This window comes from Trachemys scripta, chromosome 14, assembly GCF_013100865.1.
Source record: "Trachemys scripta elegans isolate TJP31775 chromosome 14, CAS_Tse_1.0, whole genome shotgun sequence".
In the NCBI taxonomy this organism is placed as follows: domain Eukaryota; kingdom Metazoa; phylum Chordata; order Testudines; family Emydidae; genus Trachemys; species Trachemys scripta.
Window position 1 is genome coordinate 33,379,335 of NC_048311.1, and position 19,709 is coordinate 33,399,043.

Consider the following 19,709-nt stretch of genomic DNA (forward strand, 5'->3'; position numbering starts at 1 on the left):
GGGGCTTTTGCCCCATTTGCCAGAGAGTCTCCTGCTGGCCATGGAGGAGCTGAGAGCCCCCTCTCCTTAGGGCCGGTACATTGGATTTGGTGTCACCACCTCAGGGAGGGCCAGGAGGGGTCTGAACACGCAGCAACTGTCAGTAACAACACGGTTTAATTTAGCAAACTACAGAATTGGCAGTCCCTGGAACGAGCACGTCCTGTTCAGTCCTGGCTCCCTGCTCTCCCCAGGGCTGTGGGAGCAGGGTGCTCAGAGATCCCGAGGGAGCTGGGATACCCAGTACAACGAGGCAGACCCGTGGGGGCAGCTAACCAGGGAGGAGCCTGCGTGGCAGGGGACACAGCAAGGCCTACTGGAGTTGCTGTTCCCTCCCTGTGCAGGCGGGCTGGCGACTGCACTTCCGAGCAGCTAGTGCCAGGCTGGGAGAACAGGTGGAGGTGGCCCAGGCACCAGGCAGAGGTGCCCTGCCCACCCCGGGGACCCGCCCTGGCACCAGGGACACTGTTCAAAGGCAGCCCCGGCTCACCCCAGCCAGCCGCCCTTTCACACCATGACAGGGGTGGCATTAAAACCAGCCTCTCTCCCTGAACTAGAGTTACTGTGTTTCTCTGCCAACAGGGCAGAGGCCAGCTGGGCAGGTAGGGGGCTCACCCAGCACTGCGAAGTCCATTAACCCTTGAGGTAAGAGGGTCTTTCAAACCTCTCCCTCCCCACACCCCAAACCAAACTCTTGGTTTAAATAGGTGACATTTGCAGAGTTGCCAAGGTGACGGTTCCCCCTGCCCCACCCTGTGTCCAGGGAGATCAGTGACGATCTTGTTCTATCCACACGATCTTCTTCTGCTCGTTGGCGACGGCTGCTCGCACGGCGCTGACAAGCGCATCCAGGTCGCTCCAGGTGTTGGGGGCGATGGTGCCGTACAGGCAGGGCACTTTCTCCAGCTGGGCCTCCTCTCTCCGCACACAGTCCAGAAGCTGCTCCTCTGTGGCTCCGAGACGCTGCAGTGCCTTCCTGAAACAGAGCCCGTGGGAGACTCCGTGAGGGGACGCCCTGAGCCGTGTGACCAGCACAAAGCTGGCTAGCAGCGGAAGAGGCAGTGATTGAAAAACTCTCGTTGACTTTAGAGCCAGGATTTCACTGTTTGTCCAGGGGCTAGACAAGGGGATGGATCAGGGCTCCTGGGTTCTAGGCCTGCCTCCTGCCGGGAAGCGTGGTCTGGTGACTGTGCAATACACATCACAGTAGTGGGCAGCTGGGAGGCCGGACTCCTGGGTTCCAGTCCCAGCTCCGGCACTGACGAACCACCTGAGCATGAGCATTTTACCTTCCGTGCTCAGGTTGGACGATACCTGCCCTGGGGAAGTGTCTTGAGTCCCCCCAAGAAACGGGGCTGTAGAGACCACAGGGTTATTGTTCGAGGCCCCTGGTGTGGGCACAAACATTCCCTCAGCAATGCAATGGGGAAGGGCTCACCCCGGCCAGGCGGCTGGGTGCTATTGGACTGTCTTTACATCAATCACTGGTGCAGCCAACCAGAGGGGCACCCTGTGGCTCATTCACATCCCCTCCACCGGGTACACGCAGGCATTCAGCTGCTGCAGCCGTGGCACAAGGCACCCAGGGGAGGGCAGGCCCAGGCCCTCATTCCCCAGAGCTCCAGCAGCCTCCGGCAAGCAGGAGACGTTTGCCCTGAGGGGCCCCAGCAGCCCGTCTCTGCCCAGAATGCTGGTACGTACTTGAGCTTCTTGGCATTCTTCTCGCTGATGGAGATGAGGAGGAGGATGGGATAGATCCCCGCGGCGTGCAGGGCTTGCACGCACTCCAGCCCCACGTCCAGCAGGCTGTGCACGTCCTAGAGAGAGCCAGGGAGAGAACGCGAGGGGCTGGCACCAAGTGGGCTCATGGGAAGGGACAGGCGCTGGCCAGGGCTGGCGCTGCTGATGAGCGGACAGGCGCTGGCAAGAGCCAGAGAGTCTGCGGCCAGGGAGCATTACAGAGTCCATTGCTGTGCTCTGGCTAGATTCACCTCTCTGCTGCCCAGCGGGGGAGCCGCAGGCACTGGGATTAATGGACGGATGGATGCAGATGCCCGGTGGGGTAGCGGGGAGGTTTGGCAGGTCTCGGTGCAGTGTCTGTAGGTGCCTCTGTCCCATCTGCTCCTAACCCAGCCATGGCAGGTACCCCTCCTACCCGCGGGCCCTGCAGCTCTCCCCGGGCGGCCTTCAAGGGGATGCAGGTAACAACCATCAACTGACCTGCTGCATGTTTGAGACCAGAAACCCTTGACTCTCCTCCCGGCCCCACGCTGCCAGCTTCTGGCTTCCCGGTCAGGGAAGGCTCTGATAGTCGGAGCCCAGAGCACCCATCTCAGTCCCGCCTGCCCCCGGCCCCACACCTGTTACCTTCTCCAGCAGCAGCTGAAGCGCCTGGCATGTGACACAGCAGCGGCTGTCCGGCTCCCGCTGTTCCTGGACCAAGCTTCTGTTCTGGGCCGTGCATTCAGCCTCACACAGGAGTCCTGGGCGGAGGGAAAGTAGGGAAGGTGCCAAGTGAAGTAACCAAGTCTGATTCGCCGGGAGTGGCCTCATGGGGGTCCCCCCCCATGTCACCTCAGGCAGTATGGGCCTCGGAGAGGGGGAGACTCACCCAGCAAAGCAGCGCTGGCTCCCGTGACAGCATGAGGGCACTGGGGAGGTGAACTCGGAGCCCTGACATGCTCCACCCAGATGGGGGAGATCAGCCGGCTTCAGCGGCGGGGCACGGAGGGAGCGGGGTAGCAGGGAGCAAGCCCTGAATGCTGCCAGCCCTGGCCCCTGGATCCACGCCCCTGCATGAGCACAAGGGATGGGAGCCTGCACCCAGCACGGCCATGGCAGGATGTCCAAGGGTGAGAGGATGCCGCAGGGACGTACCTGACGGGCATTTCTCAAAGCCCTTGGTGAGGCACAGCTTGTCGCTCAGGATCTTCCCCAGCAGCGTGGGCACAAAGAGAACCGGGCGCAGCTGGGCCAGCTTGTGGGGTCTCACCAGCGTGTATGGCATCAGCGTGAAGCAGCTCCCTGCCTGCAGGCAGAGCCGGGGGCAGGCTGGGCAGACACAAAGGGATAGCAGGACGGTCAGGTGAACCCAGGGCACTGGAACCCCCGTTACTGCCAGGCAGCTGCAGGGCTGGCGCTACGCTGGGGAGGTGGATTCGTGGCAGCTGGCACAGGGCCTGGCATCAGCAAAGGGAACGCAGCGGGCAGCTGAGTGCGACAGCAAGAACTATCTAGCCTGTGCCCTTGTTCATCAGACAGCCAAGGCTGGATTTCTAGGGGGGCTAGCGCTGGGATTCACCTGGCCAGCCCCAGGAGTCAGGCTCTGGGCTCTCCGACAGCTCTAGCTAACAACGCACCGTCCGCCTTGTTGGGATCGTAGACGTTACACTCGATGGACGACCACAGAGGGTTGATCTTGCTCTTGTCTGTGCTGATGATCCGCACCAGCTTTGGCTGCCCCCCTGAAGACTGCAGATCGGAGAGGAGAGGCCTTGAGTTAGCCCCCAGGGATGGAGAGCAGCCCCCCTCCCCCCACCGGTGAGACGCCAGCCCGGACACCAGCGTTCAGCAGCTGTCTGACTTGCTGCAATGATTGCTCACCGTAGGCCAAGCGATGGCCCCTGGATACCGCCCAGCCCACCGTGCGGCATTAACCTCCACCCCTGGGCTGCCCCAAGCCCGCGGCACGGCGTTCAGTGCTGACAGACTGTCCCATTCCCCTCTCCCACGGCTGCAGCACCTCGGCGGGGCCCTGCTCAGAGGCCAGGGCACAGCAAGTGAATCTCTCCCCAGAGATTCTGCGCACCCAGGCCGGGTCCCCTGCGCCCCAAGTTCTGTTACCTTCCGAGCAGATGTGGTCTGCTGGGCCATGTCCTGGATAAGGCCGATGAGCCGTTGCTGAGCCCTAGAGAGCGGGGGAAGCAGAGCGTGGTTGGTTAGAGAGGGGATTAGCTAGCCCTAGGCCAGGGGGCAGGTATCTCAGCCAGTGAACCCTTCCCATGCACGCTGGGCTGCGGCAGCCACATAAAAGAGCCACGGACTTGGAGCCCAAGAAAAGCATCAAAGAGTTCAGGTCACAAGCAGACAGCTGGCTGGGCTGGAAAGGAGCTGGCAGACCACGGGCATGTCTGTGCCAGGCCAGAGAGGGGCATTAAATACCCTGAGGCAGCTGCAAAAGCAGCAGGAATATTAATCTGGGGGATGAGGCTGCAGGCATCGTGGAGGTTTCGATGGGCTGCACCCCCCCCCCCCAGTGCTGGGACACGTCTGCCTGATGAGCCCAGTACACCCCTGCTCTTGGTGGGTGGAGGCTGCGGGGCTGGGGGAGGTACATTCTCTGGGGCTGTGCCACACTCTGCAATGCCCAAGAGGAGCTGTGCTAGGCTGGTACACATGGGCACATCTATCAGCAGCTGCGCCAGGCCTGGGAAATGCTCTTTGCTGCATGGGATCATCGATCAATGCCACTCCCTGGCAGGGCTGTGCTGCATGGAGGGGACTGTGCAGGCAGAGCTCTGACACCGAGGAGCAGGCTCCCCCCGGCACGCTGGACAGGCCACTCACTGGTAGTAGTTGGGGACGATGCCTGCATCCATGTCCTTCATGCTGTAGGGATTCACCCGGCAGGCACTCCACTGGCTCTCGCCAAAGAACATGGTGTCCGTGACGTGGAGGATGTCATTGCACTGCACCGGCAGCTCCCCCGCTGCCTTCCCTTCCAGGGCCAGGTTGGCCCGGATGTAGAATGAGTCACCCGAGGTCACCACCTTGTTCTCTAGGTCACTCACCAGCCTCTTGTAACCTGGAGAGCAAGAGAGGAGGGCAGCAGGGCGTGGGGGAGGGGAGTGTGCAGCAGGGCATGGACAGGGGAGTGTGCAATGGGCAGGGGTGTGTGCAACGGGGAGGCGAGTGTGCAGCAGGGCATGGGCAGGGGAGTGTGCAATGGGGAGGGGAGTGTGCAATGGAGAGGGGAGTGTGCAGCGGGGCATGGGCAGGGGTGTGTGCAGCGGGGAGGGGAGTNGTGTGCAGCGGGGCATGGGCAGGGGTGTGTGCAGCGGGGAGGGGAGTGTGCAGCAGGGCATGGGGAAGGGAGTGTGCAGTGGGGAGGGGAATGTGCAGCAGGGCATGGGCAGGGGTGTGTGCAACGGGGAGGGGATGCATTGGGGCCGGGAGGATGTGCGGCTACAGCAGGAGGGACTGGGGCAGACCGGAAGGGATTACGGGGGCGGGAACCGTGCAGGGGACTGAAGCAGGGCGATGGGAGGGGGATGTGCCAATGAGCAGCAATTGCCTCTGGGCGCCCCTTGCCTTGGCAGAAGGCTGCAGCCCTTCCCCATTGCGCGTGGCTGGAGGAGCCAGCAGCGGTGGATGGATGCAGGCTGAGGAGGGCACGAGAGGGACTTACCCTCCATGTTCATTCTGACTGACAGGCAGCAGAAGCCATTCACCCTCTTCAGGACCCAAAGCGCCTCCTCCAGGGTTGCATCTTCCAGGATGGCCTTGAATGCTGGGTCTGTGACTTCATAATCCACCTGCAGGGGGCACCAGGTGCAGAGAGATGGGGTGGGCTTAGCAAAGAGAACGCTCACCTGGGGCCCGCAGCCCCGTCCGACCCGACGTCTGGGAGAGACGCACATTCGGGGAGAATGAACTCTCCCCATCTGCTCCCCAGCACCCCGGAGGGGTGGGGCTGCCCGGCCGGGGACTCAGGGTCATGAGGGGGGGAGCAGAGACCTGGCTATTCAGGAGTGAATTGGAAGGCCAGACTGGGCTAGCAGGACACTTGCATGCAGCCGGTGCCATTAGGCACAAAGAGCCCAGCTGCAAGGCAGGCAGCAGATATACTGGGTCCAACCAGTCTGTTAGCTGGGTCCGGGCACCAGCCCCTCCGGCGCAGTGAACAGGCCCTTGCGAGCTTCTGGCATATCCCACTCGCTTCCCCCCACCAAAATGCAGCCACCCCAGGAGGGGAACTTGGTGGCTGCCCAGCAGCACGACCCAGCTCCTTAGGGCAGGAGTGGAAAGCGATCTCCTTGCTGCATGGGAACCGCAGGGCACGTGAGAGAGGACGAATGGGGAGACCTCGGCCGGAGCACTGGGTCCAGCTCTGGACCTCTCGCTTTAAGAAACGTGGACAGACTGGAGAGAGCCCAGAGGAGAGCAACAAAAATGACCCAAGGTTTTGAAAACCTGACCTCTGAGGAAAGGTGAAAACGCTGGGCTTGTTTAGTCCTGAGAAAAGAAGCCGGGGGGCGGGGTGGGGGACCTGGTACCAGTCTGCAGGTGTGTTAAGGGCTGTGTGGACGAGAAAGGGATCAATCGCTCTCCTTGTCCACCGAGGAACGCGCTTACTCTGCAGCAAGGGAGAATTCGGTTAGCGATTGGGAAAGACTCTCCGGTTCTAAGGACAGCTCAGCACGGGCACAGGCTGTGGACTCCTGTCATTGGAGGTTTGTAAGAACAGGTTAGACAGACCCCTGCCGGGATCGGTGAGGTGACCCTGGCCCTGCCTCAGGGCAGGGGGACAAACTGCCTGGCCTCTTGAGGGCTCTTCCAGCCCTACGTCTATGATTCTATGAATGTAGCCGCCCGAGCTGGAATTCAGCCAGGACACCAGGCACCCGCCGTGGTCTAGCGAGATCCCATCAGTCAGGACCTTGGCTTGGCCGCTCACCTGAAGAGCAGTGCTTACAACGACTCAGCGCCCGGGGGATGCCAGGCTCGGGCATTTGTTCTGGGCCTCAGTTCAGGGCGATGTGACTGCCGATGAGTGTGAGGGACTAACGAGAGACTGGCGGAGAGGGAGAGATACGGGGCGGGCGGGCACAGACAGGCAGAGAGGAGACGTCAAGCCCCTTACCACCATGATCTGATTGCCTGGGGACAGAGACATCTCGTCGGCCACGGAGCCGGGAGTGACCCTGTGAATGAAGATGCCCGTCTGGTTGCCCCCGATGATGCTGATCTGCTCCAGCAGGGCAGTGCCGTGGAAGGCAATGGTGGTGATGCGGCTCAGGATGCGCCGTGCGGGCCGCCGGCGAATGGGCGTGCTGGGGAGGGAAGGGAGACACTTCATGTGAGGCAGTGGAAACAGCCAGTTCCAAGCAACCCCTCCTCCACCCTGCACCACCCCACTTCCCTTCAGGGAGTTCACACTAAGGGCCCAGCTGCTATCTCAAGAGGTGACCCCGGAAGCTCAGCTACCCCCCATCTGTGCTAAACACAGGGCAAGGTGTGGCAAGGAACCAGCGCTAGCCAGAGGCAACGCTTAATAGGTGCCGAGGTTTGCCGGGGGTCAGCCCCAGCCCCTCCTCTGTCAGTGGCGTGTAGCACTGTGCACACGTGTGGAGGGGAGGTGGGGGTGGCCCTGGGGCTGCAGCCACGTGACTATGGGATTCCTGCCTTAGACGGTCCTTGCTCAGGAACAATGAGCCCGCAGCAAGCCTGGGCGTGAATTTACCCGCATTAGCCTGTGCGCTTGGTCTGACTCTCGTGTGCACCCGGCTGAGGTGCACTTACAGCTTGTCGGAGCCCTGCCATCTAGTCCTCCTTGAACTAGATCAAAGGCAGCAGCGGCCCCTCTGCTGAGCAGCACCCCTGGATTTCTACCCCGGAGCTGGCTGAGAGCTCAGCACGCAGCGCGTGACTGCGAGAACACAAACAGGAGCTCTGTCCAGGGAGCGCTGCGTCTCCGGAGCTGGCCGCCTAGGAGTTCTCACCAAGATCCCAGGGATCAGGCCCTCACCCTGCTTTACTCCAGGCTCCCGTAGGGCAGAGCCCTCCCTAATGGGGGGCAGAAATCCGTGGGCAGCGTGACGTACCTCTCAGAGGCAGACGGGTCTAAGTCGAGCAGCTGGGCATTGCCCTCTGAAATGAAGGACAGTTTGAACCAGTGGAGGCAAAGGGACAAGCCAAGGAGGATGAAGAAAACCCCGAAACAGGCCCCTCCCCTCAGTAGTCTCCCCCCGGCACCCCTGGCAGCCTGGGCAGGAGGCAGGGTCCATTGCTAGCACCGCACCCATTTGGCTGGTGAGCCCAGAGATCAGCTGTCACCCAGTCTGCTGCACCGGGCACAGATACGGCCCCCGGAGCCACCTGCTGGGCCCCTTGTGGGGATGGCACCTGGGCTGGGAGGGCCTGCTCTGCAGCAGAGGATCCCAGACTTCGGGTCATGGTGGCCCTATTAGTGCATTAGTGGTGGGAAGGGCTGGAGATGACAGACAGGGCGAAGTCACGAGACCCTCAGCTCCCCATGGAAACAAGGCGCTTGGGTCATGCCCTTGGGTGATGCAGGCAGACAACAGAGTCTGCTCTCAGCTGCTCGTTGCCAGTAGGGAAGGGAAACACCCACCGTCCTTCTCCACCATCTCATACTCCAAGTCGGACGACTCCGCCTTCTCCCCTGCAATGAGACTGAAATCCACCTCCAGGAACTCCTGGGAGCTGCTGCAGGGGACAGGAGAGAGGGGACGAGGCAGGTCAGCTTGTGCAGAAGAGAAGAACGTGCCCCTCCCACAGCATCCCACTGCATAGCTGGAGAGACAGGGAGCCACGCGGCCCAAGCAGGAGGGTTTCAAAAGCCCTGGCTAGTGGCTAACGGAACATATAGCCTGGCACATGGGGGCAATGCCAAGGAGAAGTCCCTGCCGTATAAGCAACCCTCTGCCCCACCCAGCAAGCGACATGCTGCTAGGAACAGGGCAAACCGGGGCTGCAGCATGTGCCACCCTGCAGAGGCTGGAAGAGATGGGGAAGCCCCAGTGCATCCGTACCTCGTGGAGAGGGAGCTCTCCAGGCACTCCTGCGTGGCTCTCTTCTGCAGGGAGAGCTTACAGGGCGGGACAGGGCTGCACGATCGGAAGCTCTCTGGCAGCTCGTGGCTCGTCCTCACGCAGAAATCTGAGCACAGCTGCAAGGGAGGGAGCCATTAGTGTGAATGGCCATTGCTAACCTCTCTGTTCATTCCCACGCCTGGGCCCCCACGTGCCAGGCTCACGCCCACGGAGCTGTGGCCAGAACAAGGCAGGCCCTGCCCTCCCCTCAGCAGTAGGGCTTCGTGAGCCCTGCCCTTTGGCTGTCATCATGCCACGAGGGGAACTGCCAGGGGGAAAGGAGCCTCCCCAGGGCTGCGTGGGAAGACAAGGGGCTGGGGGCGGCAGGAAGGGTCCCGCACCTTGGACACGCTGAGGCCGCCCTGGTTCTCGTCCCCGGGGCAGATGGCATGCATGCGCACCAGCCGCTGTTTCCTCTTTGGCCACTGCTCCCCCGGCTCCAGGCTAGCGAGACCTTCCCCCTTCACCTGCTGAGCAAGCAAACAGCACAGAGAATGGGGTCAGAAAGAGTGGCCATGGGCGACTGGTATAATAGGCTAGGGAAGGCTGTGCCTCCCCAAACAGCCCCACGTGGCCCTGCCCACACTCCGTCCCAAGGCCCCCTCCTGCTGCTAGCTGGCCCCGGCCCAGCCTGCGGGGGCTGGGGATAGGGCAGCTGGGACGGGGCTGCCCAGCGCTGGGGGGACCCCCTGTGCCGGGGCCGTGCCACTGAGCGCTCCCAGGCTGAGGGGGAGGCTGCGTGCCATCCGCCGGGTGCTCTGGGGCAAGGCTACGCACCGCCTGCCCGCCGGCCCAGTGCTCCGGGGCTGGAGGCACTCGGGTGACCCATGGCGGAGGGGGGGGGTCTGTGCTTGGGGGCAGAAATGGGGTGGGAGGGGGCGGGGCCTCAGGTGGAAGGGGTGGGCCCAGCCAGGGGCTAGCCTCCCCAAGCCCGTTGTTCACCCACCGCCCATGAGGGCCGCACTCCCACGCGGGAAGAGGGTGCGGGACAGGTGTTACCAGACGGGCTGACACGGGGATCCCAGCTTGTGCCCTTTGCTCTCAGATTCCCATCACTTGGGGGGGTCTTGGCTGGTGGCCAAAAAGCCGTGATCTGGCCTCTGGGCTGGGCACAGGACCAGCTGGATTTCACAGCACAAAGAGCTCCCCAGCCTCTCACCTCGTGCACCCTGCTGTCCAGCTCCGCCTGCTGCTGACTGGCCTGCTTCCTCAGCTCACAGATCTGCTCCGTCAGCTCAAACACTTTCCTGCGGAGGGAATCCTTCTCCAGCAGGTTCTGGGAGATCTCCAGCTGGGCCGCGTCCCTCGCGCAGTATGCCTGGGGGCACAAACACGTCAGGGACAGGAGGTTTGGAGCAAAGTGCTGGGGATCCCTGAGCGAGGCACAGCCGGGTGCAGAGGGACAGACACTGACAGTGTGGTCAGGGCAGAGAGCGCGAGAGACCGGCTCAGGGCTGCATGACTTCACAGAGAAATGGGGGAAGGGGAAGGAGGCCATGGCTACAACAACAGGCACCCAGGCTAGCCAGCTGAAGCCCAGCCCCGCGGCACGAGGGAGAGGCCTTGTTGCCACTGGGCTCCAAACACAGCCACAAGCCCAGCGAGCTGAAGAATCTCCATTCACTGTGGCTTGATCAATCCCAAGGCCAGCAGAGACCACTGGGACCGTGTGGTCTGACCCCCTGCATGACACCAGCCGAAGAACGCCCCAAAATCCGTCTGTGCGCTTGCGGCCACCTTGTTCAGCACCAGGGTCTGAACCAGGGACCTGCAGAGCTGACAGCACCAGCCGCGACTGCTTGAGCTAAGGAGCCCAGCTGTGTAGTGGGGGCTGTAACAGAATCCCATCCTCTGGGGAGCAGGCCCAGAGGAGACACCCCCTGAGCAGGGGATATACTTGCAATCTGCCACTCCCATACAGAGGAAGGCCTCCACCCCCACCCAGCCAGGCGGGCAGGGACCCCTGGGTACCTGATCTCGCTCCTTCTGCAGCTCGGCCACTTGCCCCTGCAAGGCACTGATTTTCTCCTTGTAGATCTCACAATCCACCTTCATTTTGTGGCACTCAATCAGGGTGTGCTCCTTCTCCTCCCAGTACTGAAGGGAGACACAGGGAGTCAGGTGGGCAGCAGGGTCAGGAGGGAGCCAGCAAAGGGGACAGGTGAAAGCCCCCAAGAACAGTTGTCCCGCCCTGAGGGAGACGGATCCTGGATCTGGTCTCCCAAGGTTACCTGCAGTCCCCTGCATAGGCCAGCTTGGTGGCCCCCTTGGCCAGATTTCCATGCTGTGTGGCAAGGCAGGGCTTTCACCCATGTGGTTAGTGGGGCCAGGCATTAGACTAGGAAGGCCAGCCAGAAGACGACACCCCATGGGGTGGGGAAGGAGGTTGGGAGAAGATGCCCTGCTCCATAAACCTCGGGTTTGCCTTTGATCCACTCCCCATTTTAGGGGTGATTCCTCCCCCCTCCAGCACCTGTTCCCAGTTCCTCAGGCCTGGCAGCTCTGACCTGCTTGCGCTGATTCTCAGCGATCACTGCCTGCTCCCTCAGCGAGTGGATTCGATTGAGGAGCTCCTGTTTGCCCTCCAGAGCCTCATCCAGGTTCTGCTCCAGGATATCCTTCTGCACCTGGCCAAGCAACACCAGCGGGTTAGCGGGGCTCCCCCAAGGTCAGGAACGAGGCTGCTGTCCAGGCAGCTCTGTGCATCCCGGCTAGACCTAGGGGATCTGCCTCCCCAGCAAACCCTGTTCCCACCAGGCACCCCGTGGCTCCCGGACTGCCCACGAGGGAACTGGGAACTAAGGGGGAGGCTTTACCAGGCTGAAAGTCTCCAGCTCCACCAGTGACCGGAGCTTCTCGTTTTCCTCCCTCAGCTGCAGCAGCTCATCCGCCTGTGACTGCGGGTCGCTGGGCATGCGCAGGGACCTCTCCCTCTCGTAGTAGGTCTCCACCCTGGCTCGCTGCAGCTCCTGCTTCATCAGATACAGCTGCCAGAGGACAAAGAGAGCACAGGTCCCTAGCATTGCACTCGGCTGCGTCGTGCCAGCTACACTACGCCCGGGGTTTACTCTAGAACCCGGCGTCTAGAGTGGGAAAGGCTGCCTTGCTGTGTGCACAGAATGTTGCATTTTTGGGAACACAACTGTGGGCCATGTTCTAGAACCCCGACTTGAGTGTTCACACCGAGCTGAGAAGACCACGTTAACTGCTGAAAGGATGAGATTGGTCTGTTTTGCTCTAGAACAGAACCCCCCTGACCATGACTTTGGAACGTGGGACCGTGTTCTAGAATGTGGCACACGGCTTGCTCTAGAACCCAGGATTCTACATTAGCTCTGTAACAGAGACGCGATCATTCACTCTAGAACACAGCCCTACCCCCTTCATTTTAGAGCATGTACCCACCCTTTGTTCTAGACAGCTGTCTTCTCTCTTGCACATGGGACATGTTTATAAAGTGCTGATGCAGGGAGGAAAAGCAACTCTGAGCCAGAAATTTCAACCAGGCTCTGTGGGGGTTTGTCAGCACTTCTGTTACTAAGGTGATTTCAGATTCGATGAGCAAAACATAGCGGGGGGATCCCACCTCTCCAGACTGTTTGAAGCCCCTTGGAACCAGTCTGGGGGAGGTTTGCCAGTTTTGGTTGGATGTATTCCTGGGGGGATCTCACCTCTCCAGACTGTTTGAAGGGCCCTTGGAACTGGTCTGGGGGAGGTTTGCCAGTTTTGGTTGAATATATTCCTGGAGGTTTCATCACTTGACATACTCTTTAATTAAAAATTAATCTTTAATTCCTGGAGGCTCCAGGACAATCCTGGAGGGTTGGCAACCATAGTGGGGGAGTGAAAGCCCATTCCCCACCTGCCTTTTTGCTTCGTTTAATTTTGTATTAATTTCCCACGGCTCGAAGGAGTAATTCATGTGAACGGTCCAACACGTCCAAGAGCCACCTGGACCCCTGGGAGCCAGAGCAGAGTGACTGAGCCCCCCCACTGCAGCCGGACAAAGGGAAAAGGGAATCCCGGTTCACACCCCTCCGGGGGCCTGGGTAGACAAGTCAGTGTCACCCTCGTATGGTGCGTCCACTGCCCCCAGGCCTCCCTCCTGCACCACAGAGGGGAGCAGGGTGCGCATGGCCCGGGGTGCTGGCCCAGCCATCCGCCCTCTCTCAGGCAGCACTCGACAGGCGTAGGGAAGGGGAGGCTGGGGGTGGAGATCTAGGATCCCTCCAGCCCTGGCTGCTAGGTCCCCGAGGGACGAGGAAGCACACACTGTGCTGTCGCGAATGGCTTGCCAGGGGCTCTGGTACAAAGGGGACAAGTGGGTCTGGATACTGAGACCGACAGAAACTCACAACCTGGAGTTAATGAGGAAGAGCCCTACGGGCCCCAGGGGGTTCCCTGCCCCAGCGCCCCGGCCCGCCGGTCCCACCCCCTTGGGGGAAGCCAGCTATCGAGCTGCAGGACTGTTGGGGGCAGTTGACGTGCCAGCCCTGGGGGAGGAGAGGCATTGAGGGCCAGATATCAGCAAGGGCTGTTGGGTGAAAAGCGAACCCAGCCAGCGGGGCCAGGCATCCCCGGTGGGACGTCCATGGCAGGCACGTGCTGCCCTGGGCACTGCTGCTGTGACGAGGTCCCCGAGGCCGCCTCCGAGCGGCTTGGGGCTGCGCTTACCTCCTCTTGCAGGCCCTGGCTCCGCGTGATGGCCAGGTCCTTCTCCTGCAGGGCGTTGGTGTAGTGCATGGACAGGTTGTACATCTCATCCTTCAGCTTCAGCATCTCGTGGAAGTGGGAGCTGACCTCCCTCTTCATGCGGTTGTGCTCGGCCTCGATGCCCCGCAGACACTTGTTCTGGGCCTCCAGCTGGGACACGCGGTCCTTCAGCTGGCGGCAGTGGTGCAGCAGAGACGCCTTCTGGTGCTTCTCCTGGGTCAGCTCCTCCTGCAAGCTGTTCACGGCCTTCGCCAGGCACTCGGTCAGCTTGGAGGTCTCGATCAGGCCTGCGGTGAGAGGAGATCAGCTCCGGCCAGCACGGATCAGCTGAGAGACCTCCCCGGCCCATGCTCTATAGCTCCTGCGTGCCAAGCGCTTCCGAGCAGGCTCTGAGCCCCAGCCCCCTGCGCACCCCGGATCAGCAGCAGGGACGGGGCCCCGTCTCACTAGTCGCCGTATACATTTCACAGGAGCTCCCACTTCCTAGAGGCAGCCCAATGCCCTCCCAGGGCTCTGCCCGTCCCCTCCCTGAGACCGGAGGGACGTCCCTTCCCTAGCGGATGAGCAAGGTGATTTACGATGACCGTGGAACGTTGTTGTTGATTATTTTTGCTATGGTGGAGCCTACGGGCCTCAGTCAAGGCTTGGTGCCCCGTCGTGCTGGGTGCTGTCCGTGCGTGTAATGAACGGACGGTGCCTGTCCCAGAGACGCCCATAGCTCACCCCTCGGCTCTGCCCTGGTCCGGGGGCTGGGGCCAGTTTGCTCTACCAGTAGCATTGCAATAGTAGCCAGGGCATTATATGGACACAGGTTACGGCTCCTGCCCCGTATTCCACCTCATGCCCTCCACAGGGCGATATTGTGGCCTGTGTCCAGGCAATGTCGTAATTACGACTGCAATGCGCTGGTGGAACGACCCAGCGCCAGTCCCTGGACCAGCGCAGAGAACAGTAGCTACTAGCCAGTTCAGCACCAATCTCACGCTGGCCTCCCGTGCTGCCCTGCAGTGAGGGCTCGTGGCTGGGGGTTCCCCTCACAGCTGGCCTGGCTCAGAGACAGCTCTGGCAATGGGGGGAGACTTACCACTGAAGTTGTTGAGGTCGATGGAGGGCTCCAGGCCAGTTATCAGGGTGTAGGTGTCGGGGTTGTGAAGTTTCAGGCTTTCCAGGAAGGCCAGGGCTCCGTTCTTCCCCCGGGTTTTCAGAAGATCCAACATGTGGCCTAGAGATGGGTTAGAAAACCACAGGCTCGCTGACCACAGGCCTAGCAGGACCCAGAGTGCCCCTGGAGCCAGATGTGGGGACACATCCCCGCAAAGGCCCTGTTTTCGGCTCCAGCTGGTGTCTGGCTGGGCTGATGGCCCTGCCTGGCTCTGCAGCTCTCCCCTGGTCTGTATCAAACCCGCTCTGCGCGGCCCATGTTCATTAGTCACCTGACACAGCGTAATAGATAATAGACTGAGGCCAGGTGCACATGGGTGGAGCTGGGAGGGGGGATTCTCATCCCAGGTCTGCCCGCAGGCATCAGCCGGGCACGTCTCCATAGCAAGATACAGCAGAGCAGTCGAGCTGTGAGCTCCCCAGAAACGGTGAACGCGTGTAAACATGGACCAAGCAGAGAGCCTTGTCCCCTGCGCTGCCTGCCGGGGCGAGAGTAACGCCCTGGGGCGCCGCACCGGAGCTGCTGACAATATGCGAGGGCAGCAGGCGCCGTTGTGCACCCAGGAGGCCTCTCAGCAAGCCCAGTGCTGTGCTAAGTGCACTGCCAGGTCCCAGGGCTGGCCCCAGCCTCTTGCTCCCCGTGGGAAGAGGTGGCGCATGCAGCAACGGCCAGTCTGAGCAGCAGGGTAAGGGACAGCGTTTAGCAGCTCTGGAGGGGATCCCAGCCAGCCCTTGTCCATAAGCAGCAGCTCCAAGATGGGACCCTCAGGCCGCGGCCGTGACCTGGGCCCTCAGGGAAGAGCCCTTGTCCCGGACACTCACCCACTCTCATGGCGCTGTTGGTGAACTGGGGGCCATGCAGAACCTCCTCCTCGTCCAGCTGGTCCAGGACCTTGGCCTGGCGCAGGTAGGGGGTGAGCCGGTTCGGGCAGGTGCTGCGCACGATCCGGTAGCGATGGCTCTCCAGAATCTCCCAGAGCTGCTCCTCATCCAGGTCCCGGAGCTCCGTGTCTGCCTGGCAAGGGACTGCCATCGCAGGGGCCTACTGGGGGCAGAGGAGGAATGGAGGTGAGAGAAATGCAGGAGGAAGAGGAGACGAGAAGAGAGATGCTGGTGAAGGACCAGGCCCAGCCCTGGAGGGCACATTACGGGTTACCTATCAATGGTCGCTGGGAAGACAAGATTCTTCATGGTGGTTTGGGACAATGTAGAATAACTATGGAATTGGAGAATTAGGGTTAGCGTAAATCTCTGTGTTGTGAAGGAAGGTCCTGCCTTGCACATGGCGAGTTATAAGGCCAGAAGGAATGACGGAGGGAGGACGTCTGGTTCAAAGACTAAAGAGAGAAGGGGAAGGTTCTAAAAGGAAGGCCTCTGACTGGCAGGGGTGACCACAGATGGTTTTAAACAAGACAAAAAGAATCTGTCTTAAAATGAGCCAGCGCGGCCCTTCCCACCCCCCCACCAGCCTGATCAGACCCGTGAAGCCCGTGTGAACCAGGGGCAATGGAAAGCGGTTGGTCGGCAAGAAGGGGGGTGGAGACAAGGAGCAAAGGTCTTGGGAGAAGAAGATGTAAATCTGGAGTGAAATTGGAACTGGAGCTGGTTGTTAGCTAACGTGGCAATCAGCTGTGGCATCATTTGTTAGTTGGAGGGTATAAAAAGTGTTCGGAATCTGAGGGGTTTTGTGCTGGAGCACGCCAGGATGGGACGGTTTTCCCTGGGTCTAGCCCGTTTGTCCGCGTACTGATCACACGCTTGTGAACACATGGTTACTGGATCTGGGTGTCGGGACTGCTTCCTTTTAGGCTCGTGGGCAGGGTTAGAGCAATTGTATAAAATACCATTTGGCCTTTGGACTTAAAGGCGTTTGTGGTTAAATTAGTGTCTGGTGGGTTCCCGTGTTAATATTAATCATTACTAATAATTCCAACTGACAGGAAGTGATGCACTACTGCTCTGCAGGGTGTAGCAGCTACCATGTTCCACCCCAGAGGCAGCTGCCTTCCAGCGGCAGGTGAAGTGATTCCGACACACACAGGTTGCACAGCACTGGATATCCTCCTTGCTATTATTAGAGCCAACTGCAAGATCATCCCTATATATACAAACCGGGAAGGAGGGCACGGTCCCGGCCCCAGCCCCAAGGCACCTCCATTCTTAGTCCTGTCAAGATGGGAGGCACCAGATAACCATAAAATACCCAGCAATCCTCATCTGCCCAAGGTTCTGGCCCCTGGTTCATGTATTTCCAACAGTTCTTGCCCCGATATTTTCAGCAGGGAAAAAACAGTGAAGCAGGAAGAAAGCGAGGCTATTTAAAAGGAGAAAAGCAGCATACCCCAGAGCTTCAGGAAAAGGGGCCCTAAGCCCGTCACCAGAACCCTGCATTCCTGTCCTCACCCCCCACGGCCCCATAGCCCTGGTCTCACCCCCTGGCTCCCTCGGGGAAAGGGTCCCTGCCCACATCTGGGACACAGGAGATGGAATGAACACACCAGTGTGGTTTCCCTCTTCCCCTCCTGCAACCATCAGTGCCGGGCTGGGGTCGCGTGGAGCAGGAGGGCTGGGGTCGTGTGCAGCAGGAACACGGCTCTGCCGTGCTAGAGGGGCTGCTGCTCCGGTGCGCGGGTCCCTCGCACAGGGCATTCTCCCCTGGGCTCAGAGGGGCACAAAATCCAGTGGGGAGGGAAACGCCTCTCCTCAGAAGCAGGGACAAAAACCCTTTACGCGCACGAGTCTTGGCTGGTACCTGTAGCAGAGCAGACCAGGAGCCCCGGGGGATGAGCACAGCCCAGCCCTGGCTGCTGGGGTAGTGGCGCTTGCCCTGGGCCAGCCTGGGCCCCACTCAAAGGCCTCGGGGGCTGCGTTGCGTGACAGGGGATAGGATGGAGGAAGCAGACCTGCTCACCCCCCTCTGAACCCTGGGAACTGCCCTGCGCAGAGCTGGCTCCCTGCTCCCTGGCTGGGAGAGCTGAGCCAAAGGGGGGCGGGGGGAAGAGACCCAGCCAGAGCCTCCGCGGCCCCACGCAGGAGCCGTGCAGGGAAAGCAGCAGGCCTGGGAGAGCAGGCCAAGCGAGGGGCTGTGCCCGGACCGTGAAGGTGCAGGTGGAGCCGTGGGGGTGCAGCAAGGGCCAGGAGAAGTTAGACCTCACGTCCTGCCTCCCGCCATGGCTCTAGCCAATAGGCCATTTCTCTTCTGGTGAGGGCAGCTCCGCTCGGCCGGGCATCTGAGTGAGGAGTTTTTGTAGGCAGGCCCCTGTGTGAAGCACGTGGAGGTAAAGGTGTTATTGGCTGTCGTGCATGTGGCCATGCCTTCGCACCGATACCAGAACAGTCACTGCACGCGCTGGTGACGCCCACTCACCCTCAGTGCTCCAGGAGCACGAGGCTGAAAAGAGACCCCCCTCCCCCGCCTCTCCATAACGGCGGGAGTTCACAATGCTCATCTCCTGCGGCTCCCAACAGTCCTCCAGCAAGGCCAGGGCAGGCCATCCCCGACCTTCCGCTAGCTCGCAGGGCCACAACCCCAGCCTTGCCCCGAGCCTGCACAGGGCACCTTCCAAGCTAGCAAAGCCCACACAGGCTCAGCGCCAGCACAGCAGTAAGGAGGCGGCCTCCCCTGCTTTCCCCCAGGCCTTTTGCTCTTGAAACTCACACTTGGCCTTGGGAGACACCCGTCGGGCAGCAGCAGGGCTCCAAACTTGGCCTCCTCTTGGTTCCTCATTCCAGGAATAACTGTGGGAGTCTCTGCTAGCTCCCGGCAGCGGCTGCCTCGGAGGCTGGGTTCCAGGGCCCAGCAGCTGTTCGGAGGAGTGCCAAGAGGCCCTGGCGTAATCCTTCGTTTTGCTCAGCAGCCAGCAGTCTTCAGGCTGGGGGTGTCACGGGGCGAGGAGCACGTCCAATGATCTGTAGCTGAGTGTCTCCTGACGCACGGACATGCCGGTACCCGTGTGCCTGCCCCACGCTCAGGTGGACGGGGGTTGCCCACAGGCTTACCGAGCACTTTACAAACATCAATCAGCCCCCACCCCTCCCAAGCCAGACCCCTTTAAACATGTTTAGTCAATGACCCGTGTTTCCCAACGACACTTTGCAGGAGTCAAACGCTGAAGCTCTGCACGGCAGGAAAGACTCGGCGTCTCCTCAAGGCAACCAGGAAACCAGCAGGCTCAGACTCTCAGACTTTAAGGTCAGAAGGGACCTTTGTGATCATCTAGGCTGACCCCCGGCACAGCGCAGGCCCCAGAACCCCACCCACCCCTCCTGTAATAGACCCCAGCCTCTGGCCGAGTTACTGACATCCTCAAATCAGGGTTTAAAGGCTTCAAGCTCGAGCTCTCCAAGGCGGGATGGGCTTGGAGATGCTCGAGTTAGAACCGGAGCTGCGGGGAGGGCTGAGAGTCAAAGGGCTCGTGGCTCAGGCTGGGTGCTACAGGGCTGGTGCCGAGGGATTCTCCCCTCGCGATCTCGGCACAGTGAGACACCGAGCCGGAGCTGCTAGGTGAGGAGGTTAGTTCCCTGAACACTGGAACGCGCGAGAACTCTGCAGCACCAGGACTGGGAGCCGGGACAGTGGGGCTGTACTCAGCTCTGCCCCGAATCACTGACTGACCCTGGGCCTTCATTTCACCCCCCGCCCCTACAACGGGAGAGCGATGGCCATTGCCCAGGCCACTGCCGGCGTAAAGTGCTGTGGGGCAGAAGGGGAAGGGTCTCTTCTCCCAGGTGGGATGCTCTGGGCCCAGTGAGGGAGCGTCCCTCGGCTCCTGGACCAGCTCTGTCCCTCCAGCCGCTGCAAGCCCTGTGACCTTTGCCCCCAGCCTCCTCTCGCAGAGCAAACTGGCCCCGTTAACCAGCCGCCTTCCCACCTGAGCTCCAAGAGAGCAGACGCGGAAGCCAAGGTGCTGGCAGCCCTACCTGTCCCCAGCTGGGTGTCTGCGCTGGGCCGCGTGTGTTTAG

General features: G+C 61.0%; 1 protein-coding gene across 1 annotated transcript; it reads right to left on the reverse strand.

Moving 5' to 3' along the window:
- Positions 1-137: 137 nt before the first annotated feature.
- On the reverse strand, positions 138-18,575 carry CARD14 (caspase recruitment domain family member 14). The gene is made up of 21 exons (XM_034789317.1): positions 18,406-18,575; positions 15,570-15,789; positions 14,671-14,808; positions 13,548-13,873; positions 11,690-11,860; positions 11,381-11,500; positions 10,845-10,970; positions 9,820-10,191; positions 9,215-9,340; positions 8,814-8,950; positions 8,393-8,487; positions 7,863-7,908; positions 6,902-7,091; positions 5,447-5,573; positions 4,606-4,843; positions 3,883-3,946; positions 3,399-3,510; positions 2,917-3,090; positions 2,407-2,522; positions 1,741-1,856; positions 138-1,015 (listed from the first exon to the last, which is right to left on the reverse strand). Exons 1-21 carry the CDS (start codon positions 18,472-18,474, stop codon positions 808-810), a joined length of 3,291 nt encoding a protein of 1,096 aa, XP_034645208.1. The 5' UTR covers positions 18,475-18,575; the 3' UTR covers positions 138-807.
- Between the last annotated feature and the right edge of the window lie 1,134 nt (positions 18,576-19,709).

Excerpts from the sequence above, each read along its gene's own strand:
- CARD14 (XM_034789317.1), bottom strand. The coding sequence starts at position 18,474 with ATGAGGAACCAAGAGGAGGCCAAGTTTGGAGCCCTGCTGCTGCCCGAC. Across the intron at positions 7,092-7,862 it reads GACCCGTCTGCCTCTGAGAG|CACGCCCATTCGCCGGCGGC; the intron begins GTACGTCACGCT and ends TTCCCTCCCCAG. Across the intron at positions 3,091-3,398 it reads CGATCCCAACAAGGCGGACG|CCTGCCCCCGGCTCTGCCTG; the intron begins GTGCGTTGTTAG and ends GTGTCTGCCCAG.